This window comes from Hemiscyllium ocellatum, chromosome 24, assembly GCF_020745735.1.
Source record: "Hemiscyllium ocellatum isolate sHemOce1 chromosome 24, sHemOce1.pat.X.cur, whole genome shotgun sequence".
Classification (NCBI taxonomy): Eukaryota; Metazoa; Chordata; class Chondrichthyes; order Orectolobiformes; family Hemiscylliidae; genus Hemiscyllium; species Hemiscyllium ocellatum.
Genome location: NC_083424.1, coordinates 54,601,356 through 54,627,096, shown reverse-complemented (window position 1 = coordinate 54,627,096; position 25,741 = coordinate 54,601,356). Strand labels below are relative to the sequence as shown.

Below are 25,741 nucleotides of genomic sequence, written 5' to 3'. Positions count from 1 at the left end.
ATGTAGGGGTATGGGTGGGTTGCGCTTCGGCGGGTCGGTGTGGACTTGTTGGGCCGAAGGGCCTGTTTCCACACTGTAAGTAATCTAATCTAAAAATAAGCCTGTTACACACACACACAAATATTCTCCAGCATTTCCCCCTGTCCATAGGAGGCAGTCTGTTACTGATCCAGTCTCACCCTCACACTGCCCTGTATAGCACTCAGTAAGTTGGCATGTGTGCACTCTGTGCCCAAAGTGAAGGAGAAAGAAATCTTAGTAACTGATGGACATCATTTAAGAATATTATTTATTGATTCATACTTATCGTAACATCCACAAAAACAGAAATGCAGATTACAACAATCAGCAAATAAGAAGAGATGAATAAATGATTTATGTCTTGAATATTGGGAAAAGTGCTTTTTGCTAACTCATTGTTTTGAAAAAGTTATAAAATCTGATGTGAGTCGGGCTGGTAACTCCCAAAGAATTGAGCAGGTTTTTAAGCCCCATTTCAGCATCTTGTTCATGCGCTAATTTCAGCTTTTCGAGACTAATTTCCTGCATCGCAAGTTTATCAGCAAGCTGGAAGAATATTATCTTCTGATTGGTGAGAGGCTGTAGAGAGACACGGCACTCAAGCTGTGAGACAGAAAATTGACATCGTTGCTTCTGCTCTGGAGTGAATTTGAGAAAAGAATACAGCTCCTGCAAGCTCTTTACATCTTCAATAGCATTATGAGCTTGATAACTTTTCTTAAGAAGGCTTTGCACTAGGTTAGATTGCTGATAGCTGCTGACCTCTGACCTGGGAATAACTTCCCTGGCCAGCCATAAGGTATCCAGGAATCCAGTCACACATCCGGCAAATTGATCTTTCATGGACAATTCTTCCCAGGCCCTCAGAATAATTGGACCATCAAATTTCCAAATGTTATGGCCTATTAACAGAGGCCTGTCCAGTGACTGCAGGAACTTGAGGAAAGCTGTCATGGCATCCTGGAGACTGCAGGTAATCTGAGGTTCTCCTTTCATGTACAAAATTCCATCCATGACCTGTATTCCAGTAATGTGTGTGGCTCCCTCTGACATGGATTTGCTGGGCAGGATGTACTTGTTGAAGATCTTCTCACCACTCACTGCTGACAGCTGCACTATGTCACAGTGTTTGTCTAGGAGAACAGATATAATGTTAAAATACAATGTTGTTTTCCAAATTGGATTTTATAACTCTCCTATCCTGATGTGTTTGGCTGAAGTCAGCTAGAGGTCAATATGGACAAACTGAGCTCAGAGACACAGCAGGCTAGGAAAGACACTGATACAACCAGACTCGGAGGGACATGGATCGCCCAGGCTGGGAGACACCACACACACACACACACACACACACACACACCAACCCAGAGACACATAGATAGAATGGGCTTAGAGTGGCATGAATAGTATCTGCCAAGAGAGACAGGGATAGACCAGACTTTGAAAGAATGGATAATCCAGAATCAGAGAGACACAGGTAGACCAGACTTGAATCGAGAAGTGTGTGGGACTGGAAAAGTGTAAGAGAGTCAACATTTCGGGCACAAGCCCTTAATCAGGGCTTCAATCACTCATTCCTAATTAAGGGCTTATACCCGAAATGTCGTCTCTCCTGCTCCTCAGATGCTGCCTGACCGGCTGTGCTTTTCCAGCACCACACTCTTTGACTCTGATCTCCAGCATCTGCAGTCCTGACTTTTTCCTAGATGAGACTTGGAAAGACATGGATAATCCAGAACTGGGGAGACAAAGGTAGACCAAGCTGGAAAAAACACATGGATAGACCATCCCAGATGAGTCTCAGACTGGACTGGGAGAGAAACACAAAACAGAAAAGGCACAGAGTACATTTAACCTGTCAAGTTTAAACCCACTCTATCCCAAAACAACTCTGCTACTCCCACTATCCAAGTTGTCCCCACACGTCTGCAAAACCATTTAGTTTGTGATAATTAGCTATTTCCTTTTGAATGCTGAATTTGTTCAGCTTCCAACACTTTCCCAGCAGTGTGTACTAGATCCCAATCAGCTGTTGGTGTGGCATGGGAATAAGATACAGGGAACCTGGTAATCCCACTTCTTAAAGCGTACTTTTGTGTTTCATGCCAGTTGACATGTCACAGTGGTTAGCACTGCTGCCTCACAGCGCCTGAGACCCGGGTTCAATTCCCGACTCAGGCGACTGACTGTGTGGAGTTTGCACGTTCTCCCCGTGTCTGCGTGGGTTTCCTCCGGGTGCTCCGGTTTCCTCCCACAGTCCAAAGATGTCGGGTCAGGTGAATTGGCCGTGCTAAATTGCCCGTAGTGTTAGGTAAGGGGTAAATGCAGGGGTATGGGTGGGTTGCACTTCGGCGGGTCGGTGTGGACTTGTTGGGCCGAAGGGCCTGTTTCCACGCTGTAAGTAATCTAATCTAATCTAAAAAAGACTGACAATACTCTACTAGACCTTGTTTATTCTCTCTCTAAACTCTTACGATTCTTCTTACCGACTCTGATTTGTGTGTGATTAATACTCATTTTCAAATGAACATTCATCCCCTTTATAATTCTACTGTTTTACACACAGCAAATGTTGCCACAGTGTGATACAACACTTTGGCACAAAGCAGAGGGTCTCCCACTTGGATCTGATAGTTGTTACCTAAGCCGGTGGTTTCCAGGTCAAAGAACACCAGGGTGTCCTCAATGTTCCCTGGTTGGGATTCCTCCTTGGAATGTTCAACACTGGATACAGCACTGTTGGTATCACTGGGTGCTGTCTCTGTCACTCCACTCTCTGTGAGCTGCAGATTCTAAAGGAAATAATCAGGATTTATTAACTGAATCGGTTCCAACATCTTTAGTTGCATAACATCATTTGATAATGTTGTAGGAGGCAAAAGCAACATTCTGTTAAGATCTTGTGGTGACCGCACCATTTACTGAAGTAGGATCTGGTGAGATTTTGACCCCAGCAGGGTATTTCACCTGATGCAGCAAAACCAATGTTATTTTCTGTAATGTAAGAAACTGAGCATGAAAATGAAGACTCTGACTTAAACTTATTACAACTAAATGTAATAATTTACATTTATGTACAAACATTACATTCCTCCGGTATGTAGCTATTCGGCTAACGTTAAACTATTGGGTTACAATACAGCAATGGGCACCCAGTACAATGTCATGCTTCAAGTGACCCAGGGTAAGATGGAGTATGAGACCTTTATACTCTCAGGTCATATGTTATGATGCAGCGACGATATCATGAGTGTGTCTCTTAAGGCTATACCGACCATGGGACATATAATAGGAGCAGGGCCAACTATACAGCAATCATGCTGCAAGGCAAATACAGCCTGCTAATCTATAAATATTAATGCTTCCCCCCATAGGAATACCACAAAAATCAGGGATAAAGATTAAACCCCACAGAAAACAGAAGGCTCATTTTTCTTTCAAATCTATGCTGTGAAGGATTCTGAATTCCTTGGGTGCTCTGATTATAGCTAAAAACGAAAGCAAGATACTGCGGCTACTGGAATTCCGAAATAAAAACCTGGCGGTGCGGGTCAGCAACCAGCAGGTCAGGCAGCACCAGTGAAGAGAAGTGGAGTTAATGTTTCAGATTGATGACCTCTCGTTACAAGTGGATGGTGTTAGAGATAAACAGTTTCAGACAAGTACCAAGTCAAGGGAAAGCAGCAACAAATGAATAGGTTTGGACAGCAGGATTGAAGCATCAGGAAAAGGGATGGTAGAATAAGGCAAATAATGGATCGTAATGTGGAACAAGTAAGTGCACAAAGTCTGCATCCAAAGGTACATAGTTTCAGCAGAACAACAAAAGAAATTGCAACCTGAAAAATGTGACACAAACGAGAAGTCTGTTATAGTTCAGAAATGTGGAGGCAGAAATTATGTACATTCTTCTGCCCTCGTTACATCCTTCAGTCCCAAAAACCAAGAAAAGTGCAAATCATAACACTGCAAACCTTTTTACAGGTTGATGACTCCACACCAGAATGGGTGAGGAAGGGCTTTTCTATGGGTCCAGTCTCCCACCAGAATTGATCGGGATATCAATAAAAGTATAGAAAGAAATCAGGAAGGCAAAAAGGGGGATATATCATAGCTTTGCTAGAAATGGTTAAGGATAATTCAAAGGGATGATAAAAATACATTAAAAGCAAGAGGGTAACTAGATAGAGGGTAGGGTCTTTTAAAGATCAAGGATGTCGCCTTTGTGTTCAACTCCAGGAGATGGGACAGATTGTAAATGAATATTTCGCCTCAGTTTTTACTGTGGAGAAAGAGGTGGAGGCTAGAGGACACAGAAAATAAATGTTGATGTTTTAAAAACAGTTCATATTACAGATAAGAGAGTTAGGGAGGTCTTAAGAGATGCAAAGGTGAATAAATCTCTGGGACCTGATCTAACTTATCCAGAATGTTATGGGAAGTAATGGAGGAAATTACAAGACCCCTTGAAGAAATATTTGCATCATCTGTAAGAATGGGTGATGTGCCTGATGACTGGAGAGTGGCTAATGTTGTACCTTTGTTTAGGAAAGGTTTTTTTTAGATTAGACTTACAGTGTGGAAACAGGCCCTTCGGCCCAACAAGTCCACACCGACCCGCCGAAGCGAAACCCACCCATACCCCTACATTTACCCCTTACCTAACACTACGGGCAATTTAGCATGGCCAATTCACCTGACCCGCACATCTTTGGACTGTGGGAGGAAACCGGAGCACCCGGAGGAAACCCACGCAGACACGGGGAGAACGTGCAAACTCCACACAGTCAGTCGCCTGAGTCGGGAATTGAACCCAGGTCTCTGGCGCTGTGAGGCAGCAGTGCTAACCACTGTGCCACCGTGCCGCCCAAGGAGAAACTGAGGAACTGTAGATCAATGAGTCTGACTTTGGTTGTGGGTAAATTTTTGGAGGTGATTTTAAAAGAAAGGATTTGTGGACATTTAGAAAGGCAAAAATTAGTCAATATGGTTTTGTGCAAGGAAAATTGTGTCTCACAAACGTCATTGAGTTTTTTGAAAAACATACCAAAAAGATTGATTAGGACAGCGCATTAGATGTTGTTTATTTGGACTTTAGTGAAAGTTCCGTCTGGTAGATTAATCAGTAAAGTTAGGTGACGTGAAATTCAGGGTGAGCTGAATTTGATACATAATTGGCTTATTGGCAGGAGACAGAGTGGTGGTGAAGGGGTGTTTTTCAGACTGGAGGCCTGTCACCAGCAGTGACAGCTTCTGGGTCCTCTTTTGTTTGTCATTTATAGTAATGATTTGGATGAGATTATAAAAGGCATGGTTAGTAAGTTTGCGGACAACACCAAAATTGGTAATAGAATCCCTACAGTGTGGTAACAGGCCCATCGGCCCACTAAGTCCACATCGACCCTCTGAAGAGTACCCACCCAAACCCATTCCTTTACACTTATCCCTGACAAATCCGCCTAACCTACACATCCTGAACACTATTGGTAATTTAGCATGGCCAGTTCACCTAAACTGCACATAGAATCATAGGGCTGTACAGCACGGAAACAGACCTTTTGGTCCAACTTGTCCATGCCAACCAGTTATCCTAAACTAATCTAGTCCCATTTGCCAGCATTTGGTCCATATCCCGCTAAACCTTTCCTATTCATATACCCATCCAGATGCCTGTTAAATGCTGTAATTGTAGAGAGTCGAGTAGAGTAGCTTTTATTTGTCATTTCTACCATATACAACTGATACAGTAAAAACAAGACAGTGTTCCTCCAGGACCAGGCTGCTACATGGACATCACAAACTGCACAATCATACATAGGCCAGCATTAAGTGCATAACAAGAGCAAAACACTCAAATTATACTGTAATAAAAGAATGATCATTAATAGACATTTTTCTAGCACCAACTCGAAGTCGTGCAAAGAAATTCAGATGAAAAGAGTCTGATCATACAGTGTTAAGGAGCGCGATGGCTTGGAGGAAGAAACTGTTGCATAGTCAGGACATGAGAGACCGAATGCTTTGGTATCTTCTGCCAGATGACACGATGGAGAAGAGTTTGTGTATAGGAATGTAAAGGGTCTTCCACAGTGCTCAGCTTTTCGGATGCAGTGTCAGGTGTAAATGTCTATAATGGAGAGAAGAGAGAGCCCGATGATCTTCTCAGCTGTCCTCACTCTCCATTGTAGGGTATTACGTTCTGAGATGGTGCAATTCCTGAACCAAGCAGTGATACAGCTGCTCAGGGTACTCTCAATGAACCCTCTGTAGAATCTGGTGAGAATGGGGTTGGGAGGTTCCTCAGTCTACGCAGAAAGTAGAGACCTTGCTGGGCTTTCTTGGCTATGGAGCTGGTGTTGATGGACTAGGTGAGATTCTCTGCCAGGTGGATGCCAAGAAACTTGGTGCTGTTCATGATCTCTACTGGGGAGCCATTGATGTCCAGCAGAGAATGGTCACTCTGTACTCTCCTGAAGTCAACAACCATCTCCTTCGTTTTGTCCACATTCGGAGACAGGTTGTTGGCTTTGCACCAGTCCGTTAGCTGCTGTACCTCTTGTCTAAATGCTGACAGAGACGAGAACCACTACAGTCATATCATCAGTGAATTTGATGATGTGATTGGACCTGTGCATCACTGTACAGTCGTGTGTCAGCAGTGAACAGCAGTGAGCTGAGCACACAGCCCTGGGGGGCACCGTGCTCACTGTGATGGTGTTGGAGATGCTGTTCCCAATCTGGACTGACTGAAGTCTCCCAGTCAGGAGGTCCAGGATCCAGTTACAAAGTTGTTATTTAGGCCCAGCAAACTCAGCTTTCCAATCAGGCGCTGAGGAATGATATAGTGTTAAATGCAGAACTGAAGTCTATGAACAGTAATCTGACGTGGGTGTCCTTCTTCTCCAGGTGGGTGAGGGCCAGATGGAGGGTGGTGGAAATGGCATCATCTGTTGAGTGCTTAGGATGATACGCAAACTGCAGGGTGTCCAGTGAGGGGGGTGGGGGGTGTGGGGGGGCGGTGCAGCAGGATCATAATAGGCCTTCACAAGCCCTTCAAAACACTTAATGATGATGGGTGTTAGTGGATTGGGGCAGTAGTCATTGAGACAGGACGCTGAAGACTTCTTTGGCATGGGGATGATGGTAATAGCCTTAAAGCACATTGAAACTCTGATGCAGCTCAGGGAGATGTTGAAGATGTCTGTGAGAACATCCACCGGTACATCAGAGTATCGTCTGAGCACTCTACCAGGGATGTTATCTGGTCCAGCAGCCTTCTGTGGATTGTCTCTGCGTAGGGTTTTCCTCATGTTGGCCATGGTAAGACACAGCATCAAGTCATTGGGAGGGAGGGTGTACTTCCTCACTGCTACGTCATTTCGTGCCTCAAACCACACATAGAAATTGTTCACCTCATCCAGGAGAGAGGCATCATCAGTACAAGCAGCAATGCTGTTCTGTGGTTCATGATGGTCTAGATGCTCTTCCATATGCTCCGCGTACCACTGCTGTCCTGAAAATGGCTGTGTATTCTCTGTGCGTGTGCACGTTTTGCCTCTTTGATGGCCTGGATCAGGTTGGCGCTCGCTATCGTTAGGCCCGCCTTGTCATCTGCTCTGAAGGCAGCATCCTCGCAGCACACACACCTTTGTGGTCATCCATAGCTTCTGGTTGGGCTGGCTAGGGTTTATTTTTAGACTGGTCTTGGACTCAGTGACATCGTCAATATACTTGTGAATGTAGCAAATCACTAACACCATGTACTCTTCTAAGTTGATGGAATTGCCACCTTCCTGAACACATGCCAGTCAGTGCACTCAAAACAGTCCTGAAGAGCAGAAATGGTTCCTGCCGGCTAGGTTTTCACCTGCTTTAGAACCAGTTTGACAGGTCTGACGAGCGGTCTGTATGCTGGGATTAGTATAACAGAGATGTGGTCTGAGGAGCCGAGGTGGGGCCAGGCTTCTGCCCTGTATGCGTTGGGGATGTTTGTATAAACAAGAACCAGTGTGTTGCCTCATCTCATCACAAAGTCCACTTGCTTTGAATTTAGGGAGTACAGTCTTGAGACTCGCATGGTTGAAATCTCCAGCAGCAATAAATAGACCGTCAGGCTGTGCATTCTGCAGTCCGCTAATAGCCCCATACAGTTTATAGAGTGCCTCCTTAGCATTAGGACTGGGAGAGATATACACCCTGACTATAAGGAAAGCGGTGAATTCCCGTTGCAAATAAAATGGTCTGCATTTAACAGTCACAAACTGCACCAGTGAAGAGCAGTAACCAGAGACTAGCATGGAGTCTTTGCACCATTTTGTGTTGATGGAGACACACAGGTTCACAACCCAGGCCTTACTACACAGAGCTGCATCTTTGTTGGCGTGAAACAAGGCGAGCCCATCTAGCTGGATGGTGGTGTCTGAAACTCTATTGCTGAGCCATGTTTCCATGAAAACAACGATGCAGCAGTCTCTGAATTCATGCTGAGACGCCTGCCATGGTCAGATGCCGTGCGTTTAATTGTCCACGGAGCAGACATTGCAAAGCAGAATGGATGGAAGGGCTGGCTGGCTAGGGTTTATTTTTAGACTAGCACAAACTCCTGCACGCTTATCTCACTTGCAACTCCTCGCACACCATTTCCGATGTCTCAACACCTGGCTACCGGCATCAGGCGAAGCTGAGGACTGGAGGCCTGGTCTCCACAGCAAGCAGAGATCATGTAGCTCCTTCAGCAGCTCTCCATTCAGGTACATTTTCAGTTAGTTCCTGTACTGAAGCAGTGTCTTGCAGACTGTAACAGTGTCTACAAACACTGAATTTCCTGTTCCTCCTGGAATTAAGTAGCTCTCGGTCTGGAAAGGCTGCTGCCGCGCTGCCATCTTGGACCAGCGTCCACCACTTCCCCTGGAAGTTCATTCCATATACACACCAGCCCCTGTGTGAAAATGTTGCCCCTTAGGTCCTTTTAAAATTTTTCCCCTCTCACCCGAAACCTATGCCTTTTAGTTTTGGACTCCCTCAACCCAGAGAAAACCCTTGTCTATTTATGCTATCCATGCCCCTCATGATTTGATAAACCTCTATCAGGTCACCCCTCAGCTTCTGACACTCCAGAGAAAACAGCCCCAGCCTGTTCAGCCTCTCCCTATAGCTCAAACCCTCCAACCCTGGCAACATCCTTGTAATTCTTTTCTGAACCCTTTTAAGTTTCACAACATCCTTCTGATAGGAAGGAGACAAGAATTCCACACAATTTTCCAACAGTGGCCTTAGCAATGTCCTGTACAGCCCCAACATGACCTCCCAACTCCTGTACTCAATACCCTGACCAATAAAGGAAAACATACCAAACACCATCTTCACTATCCTATTCACTAATCTATTGCGTACAGTCCTCATCGTCACATTATAGGAAGGATGTGGAAGCATTGGAAAGGGTGCAGAGGAGATTTACCAGAATGTTTCCATATAGTCTTATGAGGAGAGGCTGAGGGACTTGAGGCTGGTTTTGTTAGAGAGAAGGTTGAGAGGTGACTTAATAGAGGCATACAAGATGATCAGAGGATTAGATAGGGTGGATGGTGAGAGCCTTTTTCCTCAGATGGAGATGGCTAGCACAAGGGGACATAGCTTTAAAGTGAGAGGTGATAGATATAGGACAGATGTCAGAGGTAAGTTCTTTACTCAGAGAGTAGTAAGGGTGTGGAATGCCCTCCCTGCAACAGTAGGAGACTTGCAAACATTAAGGGCATTTAAATGGTCATTGGGTAAATATATGATGATAATAGAATAGTGTAGGTTGGATTAGCTTTAGATTGGTTTCACAGGTTGGCACAACATTGAGGGTGGAAGGGCCTGTACTGCACTGCAATGTTCTATGTTCTGTTAGGTGCCCACAATCCCTTTTACAGACAACAAATACACGAGCTTCTCAAAATACATACCTCAGACGATGCCATCTCACTCCCAGCAATGTCCCCAAATCAAGCTGCAAGACCTGCAACAAAACACAACTCACACTCAGAGATTTACTGTTAACCCCTTTTGTTTCCTCTTATCTAAAGATATTGGTTCCTAAGCTTCAATTATCTTTCTGCAAGCAACCTGATATTAACCGAGTGAAACATTATGTCTCAAACTCAATTCTATTCTTCTTCTGCCACCTGTTCCCACCCATCTCTTTGTAAGAGAAAGATTGTGCATTTACATAGCATCTGACACAACCACCAAATGTTGGAAAACACTTTTCCAGCTATTAAGTATTTTGGAAATGTTATTGTTGTAGTGTGGGAAATATGACAGTAGGTTGTACATATGTAACTAGTTAATATTAGATATGCTATATTTGTGATATTGATTGAGGGATAAACAATGGTTGGGATGCTGCCCCTCTTCAAAACGGGAAGAGGGAACTTGTACATTCATCTGACTGGATAGACAGGTTTAACATTTCATCTGACATTCACTTACTGCACTGGAACGTCAGTGTGAATGTTGTATTTGTCTCTGACAAGGGGTTCAAACTCAGAGCATTCTAAATGTAAAATACAACTTATTTACTTCTTCTTGCACTTGTTTCTATCAGGAGGCATTTAGTGGGTTAGAAGAGGTACCCCAGCAAGAGTGAGGGCAAAATGGGTTGAAAAAAGATGCTGATTTGCCTCACACCAGATTCTGATGGTGCTCCGATCACTAAACTGCATGGTTTGAAAGTTCATATAAAACTCTACCAGGAAAGGACTGAAAGCCCGCAATGATCCTGAGGCTCATTGTCATTCCTCCTCATCTGAATCACCTCCCAGCAGGATAAATAGGATGACTGGACCTAAACTTGTATCATCAGAGGGATAGAGGAGGCAGGTTAAAACAGGTCAGAATGTGAGAAAGGGAGCGGAAATGAGAAAAAAAGACACCACACCCTCTGACCTGTTCAAACTGAATCATCCATTTCCCAGTGAAAGGAATAATACTAATTTTACAGCGAGCACTTGCCCAACTTCACAGCGCCTGGTCCCTCATTGTCAGTTGCCTGTCAGTTTCAGCTTGTGTGGACACCGTTTGTCACTTTCTGCTGGCTATTTCAAATTTTTGTCATGGTTTAAAATAGAGTTTATTTCCTGATCGTTTCTCTCTGCTGCGACTGTAACCTCTCTCTTTCCTTCATGTACCATAGCAGAGACTGGGAGGTCTGCCTTTATTCCTGATGAAGGGCTTTTGCCCGAAACGTCGATTTTACTGTTCCTCGGATGCTGCCTTGAACTGCTGTGCTCTTCCAGCACCACTGATCCAGAATCTGGTTTCTTGATTCAGCAGAGACTGAGGGAATGTGTTCACATTCCAGTATTGTCTGACAGGACTCGGGGTTCATTTCTCTCCCTAAACCAGGCTGGTCCTGGCTTCGGGTGATTTCCCTGTGGAGTTCAATGAACTCAGCGCAGATTTTGGGATGGAGGGGGTGGGGGAGCTGGTGAATGGTATGGGTCAGTTTCCACTTTCCCTAATGTTAGTTTGCAGTTTAAACACGTCTACTGTCCAGTCGCTGCCTCTTGATTGTAAAGACAGAACCTGAGTCCATTATAACCCCTTCCTACCCTCCCACAGCATTAGCCCCACTGCCCTCAGTCTGACTGCAGTGCACTAATACATCCTGATGCTCAGCGGAAAAATCAACAACAGGAATTCTGTGACTTGCAACCACCGTGTTCAACAGGGCGAGAAGACATGAACTTGTGTAACACAAGTGAAATGACCCTTCCCACATCCTCATGGAACATAGACTCCCGAACGCACACACACACACACTCTGTCCGTCAAAGAGCCCCCCATCACTGGATCACTCACCACTGACTGTCTGCTCCTGAGCACCCAGTCGCTCCCGATCCTCTGGCTTCGACAGACTGAGCGAGCTCTCTTCCAGAAAGTTAAACTGAACCAGATAATAGTTCCGTCAGGTCCGTAGTGATTGGTTTAGAAACTCTCGTCTTTGTCAGGCGGAACAAGCCGGGGCATGATCTGTGCAAAGTTAGATTACAGAAGTTAGAGGAGGCACCGCTCCCTAACACTGGGAGGGGTGTGACAGTCTGCTGTCATCTCGCACACAGACACTCACTTCCCTACAGCTGACTGCACCCTGCACCTACTCTGCAGGGTGATGGGACTTCCTCCTCTCCTACCCCGAGAAAGGACAGACATGACACTAATCATTGCAGCATTCAACATAACTATCTCCCTACAGCTGACTGCAGTGGATTCTAACACTGTGGCGCTGGACAAACTAAAGAGACACACTGTCACAGTAGACAGGAATGTAAATACACCAGCTGAGCGCTAAAGAACAGTACAGGACAAAGGATTCCAAAGTGTACCTTCACTGTGTGAAAACCAAACGTGGTCAACAGTGATGCTGCCCAAGGGTCAGTTTAGGATCACTTTTTTTTATATTTTAAATTATTTTAATATTGGAGTAAACAGTGTTTTGTAGAGGAATAAGACGGTGTTATTTTCTGGGTCTGTAGATTATGAAGTAGCAAAAATGGCCTTTGCAGTGATATGTACTTCTTGTCAGATGTGGGAGTTTAAAGAGAGTTTAAGGGTTACTGCGGTTTATATCTGCCATAAATGCTGTTGGATGCAAAACTTATCAGATCGAGTGGATCAGTTGGAGAGACACATAGAAGCGATGAGGAATTTGCAACAGCAACGGTATGTGATGGATGGCAGTTATAGGAAGGGGGGAAAGTCTCAGATACAGTCACATAGATGGGTTAACTCCAGGAAGGGTAAGAGAGGTCAGCACCTAGTGCAGGATTCTTTGTGGATATACCCATTTCAAACAGGTATGCTGTTTTGGAAAATGTTGGGGGTGATGGATTCTTGGGGAATGTAAAACAAACAGCCAAGTTTCTGGTATTGAGACTGGCTCTAATGTAAAGAGGGATATTTCGGCTTCCAAGAGATCAATTGTGGTAGGGGATTCTGTAGTCCAAGGTACAGACAGACTTTTCTGTGGCCAGCAGAGAAAAAGCAGAATGGTGTGTTGTTTCCCTGGTGCCAGGATCAAGGATGTCTCAGAGAGGGTGTAGAATGTCCTCACAGGGGAGAGGGGCAGCAAGAGGTCATTGTCCACATTGGAACCAATGATGTAGGAAGGGAAAAGGTTGAGATTCTGAAGGGAGATTACAGAGAGTTAGGCAGGAATTTAAAAAGGAGGTCCTCAAGGGTAGTAATATCTGGATTACTCCCACTGCTACGAGCTAGTGAGGGCAGGAATAGGAGGATAGAGCAGGTGAATGGCATAGCCGAGGAACTGGTGTATGGGAGAAGGATTCACATTTTTGGATCATTGGAATCTCTTTTGGGGTCGAAGTGACCTGTACAAGAAGGATGGATTGCACCTAAATTGGAAGGGGACTAATATACTGGGAGGGAAATTTGCTGGAGCTGCTCAGGAGGATTTAAACTAGTAAGATGGGGTGGGTGGGTGGGTGAGACCCAGGGGGATAGTGAGGAAAGAGATCAATCTGAGACTGGTACAATTGAGAACAGAAGTGAGTCAAACAGTCAAGGCCAGAACAAGGTAGGACTAATAAATTAAACTGCATTTATTTCTATGCAGGGGGCCTAACAGGGAAGGCAGATGAATTCAGGGCATGGTTAGGAACAGAACTAGCTCAAAGGTAGAAGGTGGTGGTGGAGGGTTGTTTTTCAGACTGGAGGTCTGTGACCAGTGGAGTGCTACAAGGATCGGTGCTGGGACCTCTACTTTTTGTCATTTACATAAATGATTTGGATGCGAGCATAAGAGTTTGCAGATGACACCAAAATTGGAGGTGTAGTGGACAGTGAAGAGGGTTACCTCAGATTACAACAGGATCTGGACCAGATGGGCCAATGGGCTGAGAAGTGGCAGATGGAGTTTAATTCAGATAAATGTGAAGTGCTGCATTTTGGGAAAGCAAATCTTAGCAGGACTTAAACACTTAATGGTAAGGTCCTAAGGAGTGTTGCTGAACAAAGAGACCTTGGAGTGCAGGTTCATAGCTCCTTGAAAGTGGAGTCGCAGGTAGATAGGATAGTGAAGAAGGTGTTTGGTATGCTTTCCTTTATTGGTCAGAGTATTGAGTACAGGAGTTGGGAGGTCATGTTGCATCTGTACAGGACATTGGTTAGGCCGCTGTTGGAATATTGTGTGCAATTCTGGTCTCCTTCCTATCAGAAAGATGTTGTGAAACTTGAAAGGGTTCAGAAAAGATTTACAAAGATGTTGCCAGGGTTGGAGGATTTGAGCGACAGGGAGATGCTGAACAGGCTGGGGCTTTTTTCCCTGGAGTGTCGGAGGCTGAGGGGTGATCTTATACAGGTTTGCAAAATTATGAGGGGCATGAATAGGGTAAATAGACAAAGTCTTTTCCCTGGGCTCGGGGAGTCCAGAACGAGAGGGCATAGGTTTAGGATGAGAGGGGAAAGGTATAAAAGAGACCTAAAGGGCAACTTTTTCATGCAGAGGGTGGTATGTGTATGGAATGAGCTGCCAGAGAAAGCAGTGGAGGATGGTGCAATTGCAACATTTAAGAGGCATTTGGATGGGTATATAAATAGGAAGGGTTTGGAGGGATATGGGCCGGGTGCTGGCAGGTGGGACTAGATTGGGTTGGGATATCTGGTCGGCATGGACAGGTTGAACTGAAGGGTCTGTTTCCATGCTATACATCTCTATGGCTCTATGACTCCAAGAAGCAACATTGCAAAATGTGCTTAGTTGGATCCAGGCAGAATGATTTGAGGGGCTTGATCTCAGGCGTGTGGGAGAGGAACCGCTCATTGGAGGCTGTCCATTGACAGACAACATACTTCTGAAAGTGGTCAGGCTTCAGTGCAGAAGCACAGGTCCAGCTCTTAGAGTCATTGAGATGTGCAGCACAGAAACAGACCACTCGGTCCAACTCATCCAAGCTGACCAGATATCCTAAACTAATGTCGTCCTATTTGCCAGCACTTGGCCCATGCCCCTCCAAACTCTTCCTATTCATATACCAGATGCCTTTTAAATTCTGTAATTGTACCAGCCCCCAACACTTCCTCTGGCAGCACCTTCCACAACCACACCACCCTTTGCATGAAAAAGTTGGCCCTTAGGTCCCTTTTAAATCTTTCCCCTCTCACCTTAAACCTATGCCCTCTAGTTTTGGACTCCCTACCCTGGGAAAAAGACCTTGACTATTCACCCTTTACATACCCCCTCATGATATTGTAAACTTCTTCAAGTCACCCCTCAGCCTCTGTCACTCCAGGGAAACTAGCCCCAGCCCATTCAGCCTTTCTCTAAGACTCCAACCCTCCAACCCTGGCAACATCCTTGTCAATCTTCCTGAACACTTTCAAGTTTCATAACGTCTTTCCTATATCAGGGAGACCCGAGCTGAATGCAGTATGTTAACATGGCATTGCAGAAGAGTGTCCTCAGTTTGTCGGCATAAGTTTAATGCACCCAGTAATTTCTCATTCATCAGTAATAAAAGAAAATTGTGCACTTGGCAGTGTATCTAGCTTCACTTCTGGGTATAAAGAAAAATTAAATATTAGGTGACTGCTGGTAGGCAGTGAGGCTGTCACACCCCACCCAGTGTCAGGGAGAGATGCCTGGTGGCTTCTGTGATCTCATTCTGCGTTTGTCATGCCCTGGCTGACAGGGAAGACTGCTTTATTAGAGATGTGGATGAGTCCGTGGAGATTTTATATTGAAAATGTGAATAGTTAGCTAAAGTTCAGTCAGGTGTTCTTTTGGGGAATGGTAGCACAGTGGCAATGTCACTGAAATGGTCATCCAGAAGCCCAGGTTAATATTGAGGGGACAGGGATTCAAATGCCACCACAACAGCTGTGGAATTGGAATTCATAATTAAATCTGCCATCTTTTCCCCAGTATGCCATTTATGTGACTCTAGACTGACAGCAATGTGGGTGACTTTTAACTGCCCTCTGAAATGACTGAGCAAGACAATAGGGCAGGCAATGGCTGACTAGTGATATCACTAGACTATTAATTCAGTGATGAGAGTGTCGTGCTGGAAAAGCGCAGCAGGTCAGGCAGCATCCAAGGAGCATGAGAATCGACGTTTTGTGCATAAGCCCTTCATCGGGAATGAGGCTTGTGGGCTGGGGAGCTGAGAGATAACTTGGATGGGAAAGGGCTGGGGGGAAGGTAGCTGAGAGTGGGATAGGTGAATGGAGGTGGGGTGATAGTGATAGGTCGGGGAGGAGGGTGGAGCGGTAGATGGACAGGTAGGACAGTTCAAGATAGCAGTACCGAGTTGGAAGGTTGAATCTGGGATAAGTTGGGTTGGGGGAGGAGAAGAAATGAGGAAAATTGTGTAATCCACATTAATCCCATGTGGTGGGAGAGTCCCAAGGCAGAAGATGAGGCGTTCTTCCTCCAGGCATCGTGTGATTAGAGTTTGGTGGTGGAGGAGGCTCAGCACCTGCATGTCTTTGGCGGTGTGGGAAGGGGAGTTAAAGCGTTCGGCCACGGGGCGGTGGGTTGCTTTGTGTGTGTGTGTGTGTGTGTGTGTGTCTGGATGTTCTCTGAAGTGTTCTGCAAGTAGGCATCCTGTCTCCCTAATGTAGAGGAGACCGCATCGGGAACAAAGGATACAGTAAATTTGTGGAAGTGCAGGTAAGTCTCTGATGTGGAAGGCTCCTTTGGGACCATGGACAGAGGTGAGGGGAGAGGTGTGGGTGCAGGTTTTGCAATTCCTGCGGTGGCAGGGAAAGGTGCCGGGAGGAGAGGATGGATTAGGGTTATTGATTCAGAGACCCCAGTAATGATCTGGGCTAAGGCAGTTGGTGGAATTTAGATTCAGTTTAAAAATGTGTTATTGAGGGTCTAATGATGACCAATGTTTATTGTCAAAAAAAAATCCATCTCGTTTGGTACTGCCTTTCTTATCAGGTCTGGCATGAATGTGACGCTACACTCACAGCAATGTAGTTGACTTCTAACTGCCTTCTGGGCAATAAATGCTGGCCGAGCCAATGACACCCACATCCTGTGAATGAATGAATGAAAAAAGATAGTCCATCCTAGATGGAAAAGAAATGGTGGCCTTGCCAGAAACACGTACATCCTATGAAAGAATAAGTTAAAAAACAATAATGCTTAATCCACTTGCATTTGATGGTGTCTGCGATGATGTGGGGTGGCCACAACAAACTCTCCTGGCAATTGTTGCAGAAGGCAGCACCAGACCAAGTGAATAGGCAACAAGGGAGAAGCTGGTAACAAGACATGCTCTGGCTGAAGATCTTCTACCAAAGCAGTGCCAGAGGCAACTCCGACTCTCTCACTGCAACATGAGCAAATCATGAACCCTAATGCAGGCCAAGCTTTTCCTAAGGGGGGACAGTGGGTACCCTCTGCCAATCAGGGTCTGTCCATGGCTTGACTGAGGATCTGTGTGGATCAAGGTCTCCCTTTTCAAGAGGTTTGGTGACCTCATTACTCGCCGGATGGATGAGCACAGTAGGCTAAGCACTCCCTGGGCTTTGCAGCTTTGGTATGTTTTATACCAGTGCAGGGTGTGATCAAGCAGCCATTGACCAATGGTACTTTTCAGTGACAGGAAGGAGTTAAACATACTCATTGAAAGCAATGTGAACCACAATGTCTACTCCTTAAAATGTTTGCCAATGCTTCAGCATCTGCACATGAAGAGGCAGGCTGCTTCTTTACATTCCTCAGGGCTTTTGATGAATGTGGTGGGCAAATTAAGCCAGGACAAATAGGGGACTGCTACACAAGTCCAGGATCTCTCTTGCAGCTGCTGCTGTTGGCAGAGTTTGAGCCACTGACAGAGAGATTTGGGACATGATAGTAACTCCTGGAATGTCTTAGGAGTACCCTGAAATCTACGCCAGCAGTTCCACAGCCTTCTCAGAGCGGGGTGGCACTTCCTTGTTTTCCGAAAGTAGTGTTGTTCTCAGAGGAATGTTCTGGGCACTGTTCATCACTATGGACATGGTGCCTGCAACAAAGTCATGCTATCAACAGGAATCCACTGTGTAGACTCATGATGGGCTTGACCTCTGCACAGCCAAAACAATCCACTCACGCTTCCTGAGACAAGGCAGAGTTCGTGGTCTGGATTGACTCCTCCCATTTTATGCAGATGCCTCCTCAATGTCTTTGGCAGCTCCACCAGAGCTGCCTGTTGAGGCAACTCCAGTAGCCCCCATGTGTGTCACTCATCAGAGGCCCTCTATCAGCCTGAGGTATAGCTTGGAGCTCACCCTCAGCAAGCCTCCAACAGTCAGTGATCTCAGCTGTTATAGCCTTCATTGTTGGCATCCACTCAACGGTGAGGTGAGAGGTCCATTGCTCCTGAGGCAAGACAATTGAATTCCTATCAATGCAAGTATACAAGCAATTTTGTCATTTTTCAAAAGTTGAAAGTGTCTCTGGCAATAAAGGCCAGCATCTACAATAGATCATTAAGGGCCCTCAAGAAGGTCATCAAATCATACACCATAGAAACAGCCCCCTTCAGCCCACCTTGTCTATGCTGACCAACAAACACCAATCTAATCCCATTTATCTACACTTGGTCTATGTCATACTATGAGCATTTTAACTGCTCATCCAAATGCTTCCTAAATGTTGAGAGAACACCTGTCTCTATCACCCTCTCAAGCAGCATGAGGGGTGACCTTATAGAGGGACATGGATTGGGTAAATAGATAAGGTCTTTTCCCTGAGGTGGGGAACCCAAAATTAGAGGGCATATGTTTAAGATGAGAGGGGAAAAATTTAAAAGGGACCTAAGGGGCAACTTTTTCACACAGAGGGTGGGGCAGGTATGGAATGAGTTGTCAGAGGAAGTGGTGGAGGCTGGTACAATTACAACATTTTAAAGGCATCTGGATGGGTATATAAATAGGAAGGATTTAGAGAGATATAGATCAAGTGCTGGTAGGTGGGACTAGGTTGGGCTGGGATTTCTGGTCAGCATGGACAGGTTGGACCAAAGTACCTGTTAACTTGCTGCAAGTCTCTATGACTCTGATGAGCATAGGGTTGCTCCCTCATAACCTTAGGGTTACCTATATATCAGGGGAGGGAGAGGTTGGGAAGAAGAGTTCTTTAAAGTAACCTCAGCCAGTGTGAGATTTGAACCACTCTTTTGGCACCATTCTGCCTCATAAACCAGAGTCGAAAAGTGTGGTGCTGGAAAAGCACAGCAGGTCTGACAGCATCCGAGGAGCAGGAGAGTCAATGTTTCAGGCATAAGCCCTTCATCAGGAATGACACAAACCAATCATTCAGCCAATGCCCCTGTTGGACAAGCAGAGAGCGAGATAAACAAATAGTGAGTATGGTTTCAGAATGTTGCCAGCAGCTATGAAACCACACCCCGCATGAGTCAGTACCTGCTGAGCAGAGAAATAAATCAGCCCCAATTTTTAAACAATGGAGAGAGAGAATTATTTTAACATGACACTATGTTGCTGCAGGTTAATAGGTAGTGGCAGACTGATAGAATATGTGAAATAGACATGTAATGTAATCATGAGATAGTCTTTATTCTGACAAAGAAGCATCACAAACTGAATGGAGATTTCATCTCCAGCATGGAGGCATATAGCCCAGAAACACATCCTTCTGTCCAATTCACATCAGATCATTTATTTCAATGATGAAAAGCAGTGGACCCAGTACCAATCCTTGTGGTACACCACTGGTCACAGGCCTCCAGTCCAAATAACAAACCTCAACCACCACCTTCTATTTCCTAGCTTCAGGCCAATTTTGCATCCAATTGGCTAGCTCCCCTGGATCCCTTGTGATCTAATGTTATCAACCAGTTCTGTAAGATAGCTCTTCACAAACTCTGAAATGGAACCAATGGTTGGAAATAGAGTAATGAGTCACCCTCATTCTACAGGGCGATTTCCAGTACAACCTTGGGCAAAACATACTTATATTGATGGAAAATACTGTAGGATGTTGCACTGTTTAGAGGAAACTATGACAACTAATTGTGGCTGAGAAACCCTGACCAGACTGAATTTCTACATCAAACTCTTGGGGAACGACAGAGAGAAAGTCAAATGAAGGTGGGCACTTGGAAAAAGGAGAAGTAACAATAAGCTAGAGGGAAAGCAGCAGCTCTCTATCAGTCTTTGCTGGTTTGCTGGGAAACTGATTTTTCAAAAGTTCCACATGTCAACACTTGGACTAATTTGTCACTTCTAGGAAAAAATCTAAGCTGTGCAATGTTCAAAAGCCTAGGCTGAATAATGTTGAACTTGCTTCATGCACCTCCTGTGCAGTTTTACCTATAAGCCTCACTCTGTCCAAGCACCCTAGGATCTGTATCTCCTTGCTTACTATAATCTGACTGTACTGCTTGCAAACAAAGCTTCTCACTGTACTTAGGTACATATGACAATAAATGAAATCAAATCAACTGGATTTCAATCAAAAGTAATGTTGGTATGAAAGACCATGCCACCAGGCTTTGGCTGTCAGAGATTCAACTCCATCCCCAAGAATTACAGTTTCTGAAAGAATTCATCTTTCAGAATAAATCAATGAAGGGCATTTCACCCTTCCTGTTTAATATTATCTCTGCAGAGTTTGTTTCTCATTTGTGTCATGTGAATGTGTTTTTCTAGGATTAAGGACTATGATGTGAAGGTGCGGGGTTGGACTGGGTGGACAAAGTTTTTAAAAAATCACACAACACCAGGGTATGGTCCAACAGGTTTATTTGAAAGTACAAGCTTTTGGAGTGCTGCTTCTTCATCAGATAGTTGACTAGCTACCTGATGAAGGAGCAATGCTCCGAAAGCTTGGGCTTTCAAATAAACCTGTTGGACTATAACTTAGTGTTGTGTGATTTTTAACTAGGATTAAGGGGATATCGTTCTTATTCTGGATTGTCGCTTAGTTGTTGACTAGTTTTGCCAATTACTTCAAGAATATGTTTTGGTTTTTATATTCATTAACAGGATGTGGTTTTTCATTTGGCACAAGTGAGGACTGCAATGCTGGAAACCAAAGTCTGGACTAGAGTGGTGCTGGAAAAGCACAGCAGGTCAGGTAGCATCTGAGGGGCAGGAAAATCGAGGTTTCGGGCAAAAGCCCTTCATCATGGTTTTTGGTTGCCAGACCAGCATTTATTGCCCATCTGTAATTGACCAGAAGGCAATTGCTGAGGGTCTGGAGCCACATATAAGAATGGACAATTGAGATTTCCAGCATCTGTTGATTTTTATTTCATTAGAAAAAGATGGAAAATTCCCTTCCCTAAAGAGTGTAAATGAAACAGAATGGGTTGTTCTCTGCTCCCCACCCCCCCAACCCCAACCCCGCCCCGCCCGCGACAATCTTTAGACATTTTTAATTTCAGACTTCTTTTGAATTCAAACTCCGCCATCTGCCATTATGGGATTCAAACTGCTTTCAAACAAACACATAAAATCTTTCAATTTCTTTTAAAGTACTCATCTCACTGCTTAGCCTATTATACTGCCGATTTCTACTGGTCTTCTAAAACATCTCAGCCAATTTGGGCTGGCATGGTGGCTCAGTAGATTGCGCTGCTGCCTACTGCTCCAGGGACCTGGATTCGATTCAGGTATTCTCCCTGGCACCTCCACATCATGGCCCTTAATCCTAGAAAAACACATCCACATGACACAAATGAGAAACAAACGCTGCAGAGATTATATTAAATAGGAAGAGTAAAATGCACTTGTTGATTAATCCTGAAGGACGAATCCTTTCAGAAGGCGTGCATCTGCATGGGTTTCCTCCGGCTGCTTCAGTTTCCTCCCACAATCCGAAGATGTACAGGTCAGGTGAACTGGCCACGCTAAATTGCCCGTAGTGTTAGGTGCATTAGTCAGGGACAAATATAGGGGAAGGGAATGGGGGATTACTCTTCGTAAGATCAGTGTGGACCTTTTGGGCCGAAGGGCCTGTTTCCATACTTAGGTAATCTAATCTAATCTCAATCTATAAATTCACTACATGGTAATACTCTTGCTTTAAGAGATGTATTTTGTCCTGGTTTTTTAATATGAAGAGAGGTTGAGACAGAGGTATCGAGTGGTCTGTTCCAGGCCAGCTTATGAGGCCTTGGGTTTCTTTTTAAAGTTGAAACAATAGAAGCAGCATATTCTGTGGTCAACCTCCCACAGAACCAGGGATTTACTTCAACTTTCAGTAGCTGCTGGGGCTTGTAAGCTGCTATATATTTCTCCCTGGTAAAAACAATGACTGCAGATGCTGGAAACCAGATTCTGGATCAGTGATGCTGGAAGATCACAACAGTTCAGGCAGCATCTGAGGAGCAGTAAAATCAATGTTCCGGGCAAAAGCCCTTCATCAGGAACATTCCTGATGAAGGGCTTTTGCCCAAAACGGCGATTTTACTGCTCCTCGGATGCTGCCTGAACTGCTGTGCTCTTCCAGCATCACTGATCCAGAATATATTTCTCCCTGCCAAAACAAAACTCTTCTGTCCTCTCTCTCTTTCTCAGAATTTTCTCGTGACAGTCTTTCCACCTGGACTGGAGAATTACATGTGATATAATCTATTTACTGAATTTGCCTTTCCAAGAATGTGTTTATTGGATGTTACTATATATTATTTCTTTCCTAGGACTCTCAGTCCAGAGGTAGGGACACTAGGACTTATACACCTAATGGTAAGGTCCTAGGGAGTGTTGCTGAACAAAGAGACCTTGGAGTGCAGGTTCATAGGTCCTTGAAAGTGGAGTCGCAGATAGATAAGATAGTGAAGAAGGTGTTTGGTATGCTTTCCTTTATTGGTCAGAGTATTGAGTACAGGAGTTGGGAGGTCATGTTGCAGCTGTACAGAACATTGGTTAGGTCACTGTTGGAATATTGCATGCAATTCTGGTCTCCTTCCTATCGGAAAGATGTTGTGAAACTTGAAAGGGTTCAGAAAAGATTTACAAGGATGTTGCTAGGGTTGGAGGATTTGAGCTATAGGGAGAGGCTGAACAAGCTGGGGCTGTTTTTCCTGGAGCGTCATAGACTGAGGGGGGACCCGATAGAGGTTTACAAAATTATGGGGGCATGGATAGGATAAATAGACAAGGTCTTTTCCCTGGGGTCAGGCAGTCCAGAACTAGAGGGCATAGGTTTAGGGTGAGAGGGGAAAGATATAAAAGGGACCTAAGGGGCAACCTTTTCACTCAGAGGGTGGTACATGTATGGAATGAGCTGCCAGAGGATGTGGTGGAGGCTGACACAATTGCAACATTTAAGAGACATTTGGATGGGTATATGAATAAGAAAGGTTTGGAGGGATATAGGCCGGGTGCTGTCAGGTGGGACTAGATTGGGTTGGGATATCTGGTCAGCATGGACGGGTTGGACTGAAGGGTCTGTTTCCATGCTGTACGTCTCTATGACTGTACCACTGCACCACTAGGGTCCCTTATCCCCTGGTTATGTATATATATATTTTTAATCACCCTCACACAATCACCTAACAGCAGTAGTGCTTATTTTTCCCCAGCAACCATGTTGTGTGTGCAGGGGAAGAACAATAAGTGTGTAAAGCTTTATTCATTTTTCACCACCAGGAAGAAAGGAAACACCCGAGTGGCCAGTGACAAGCAGTGCCCTTCACATCAAAGCGCAATGCTGTGTGATCAAACAGTGAAGGGGAGGGCAGGGGTTAAATCAAAATAGAGTTGGAGGGGGAAATAATACACTCCATTCCCCGCAGTGCCCATCTCTCCCTGAAAACCTCATGGATTTTGGTGGACACCCGGGCACGAACATTGGATATTACTATATTGGAACAGTTGCTGTTTTGTAGTTAAATTGTCTATTGTTCTGTTAAGTTTTCCAATGGAGTTGTTCTACAATTCCTCTTTCTTTAGTTTGTATTTTAGCTATAGGATAAGAATAAAGTGTGTTTCACTTGAAACCTGGTTGCCTGACCAATCGAATTGCATCTCGAATACAACGCCTTATACTTCAAAAATAAGAAAAAATTGGGATCTAGGCTATCTTCTTGATATGTTTTGAGGTGTTTAGACTGGTCCTTAACAACTGTCTTTACAGCTTATCTCTACCCTCTGTATTTTTGTTCAAGTTTTATTTGCTGGTTCAGTGTCAAACTCGTCACTTCCATTTCCCACTTTTGTCCCTTTTCTTTTCCCTTCTTCTCTTCATTATCAAGCCTCCTTTCTTTCCTCTGTGATTAGCTAATCCATCCTCTAAAACTCCAATTCTTTAGTGTTTGTCAATTTTCTTGCTGTCATCAGCAACTCCCTCTTCACAATCCTGCAGCCTTCCTCTGTGACTCATACACTGTCAAAATCTACCTCCCCATGCATTTTCAAGGTCACTCCCCAATCCTACTCTCTCACTAGGCCCATGTTCACCCAACATTACTTTCACTGATAAAACAAACTGATTATTTCTATGTATCCCCCTCTAACTCCATTCCACTCTCCCCTCTCATTTCCAGTTCTTTCCAAGTCTATTCAGAATATACTCTTTCCTATGTCACTTAGTTCAGCCTTCACAATTCCCAACTATTTAGCCATTGGCCTTCATGACATTACAGAAGTTACTGATTTGCCAAATCATCCCCTCTGTTAATACCACTGTTAATACTCATGTCCCTAATAGAGGCACTTCCTAGCTCCCCAGCCAAACTCCACTCTCTTAATTCCAAACAACACAAACTTGAAGGACTTCAATGTACATCTGGTTCCATTCTTCACCAGATCTGGCCACATCCCACAAAACATTAATGGACAGTGCTCTCCATCAGTAAAACTATTCACCTTGGAGCACACAACTGTCCACCCCAAAACCCATCCATTATGGCCTGACCACCGCATCCCCCCACCCTATACTGTGCCTGACTTCTGTTCACTTAGGCCTAAGCAACCACCCACCTATCACCACCTTTGACACCCAACAACTTAAAATCATTGCTGATGTATCTTCACAGAAGTTACAGCTTTGTGCTCTTTGAATGTCCATTTGTTTGATTTTATTATTGTTAAATTAATAAGTACTAATAGTCACCTGGTAGAACAATACTTGAACATTACTAAAAGAGGAGACATTTTGTTGATTTTTTTATTCTTTTATGGCATGCAGATGTTACTGGCCAGACCAGAATTGATTGGCTTTCTCTACTTGTCCTGGAGGTGGTCGTGCGGAGCTACCTTCTTGAAACCATTGTGTTCCATAATGTGCAGGGACACCCACAATGCTGATAGAGTGATACTAATCAGGACAACCACAAGAATGCTGAACTTCAAACAATCCAAACAAACTTTACTACAAGAGAAAAAGATTAGTTTGGTTAACAACTTTATTCTGATTGGTAAGAATACAATGGAGAATTTAGGCTCCTAATTTTCTGGAAAATTGAAAAAAATGGTGCAAGGCCTGAACATATTTTTTATTTCCAGGGGATGGATTCCTGAATATATGACATACACTTAAAATCACAATTTAGCTGAAAGGTAAGACAATGATTGGTGAGTGTAAGAGGAATAGCTTCTGCAACATCTCTCTTTTCAGGAAGACTGTGATGAACCTGTTCCTTTAACAAGATTAGGTTGTTCTTAGTTTTGTTTCAGAGAGGTTGTACGCGATACAGGTTCCAGAAAGTCTGAGTTTGGATGGATGTTAGAGCCAATTTGTTTACAGCTA

General features: G+C 44.5%; 1 protein-coding gene across 1 annotated transcript in view; it reads right to left on the bottom strand.

Annotated features, from left to right (window-relative positions):
- Positions 1 to 275: 275 nt before the first annotated feature.
- LOC132827258 (protein PML-like) overlaps positions 276 to 25,741 on the bottom strand; it is an 89,428-nt gene continuing 63,962 nt past the window's right edge. Inside the window, exons 13-15 of the mRNA XM_060843881.1 lie at positions 11,866 to 11,984; positions 2,663 to 2,813; positions 276 to 1,154 (exon numbers count right to left, since the gene is read on the bottom strand). Of these exons, the coding sequence (XP_060699864.1) occupies positions 409 to 1,154; positions 2,663 to 2,813; positions 11,866 to 11,984 (1,016 nt within the window). The 3' untranslated portion in view covers positions 276 to 408. The remainder of the gene's footprint in view (positions 1,155 to 2,662; positions 2,814 to 11,865; positions 11,985 to 25,741) is intronic.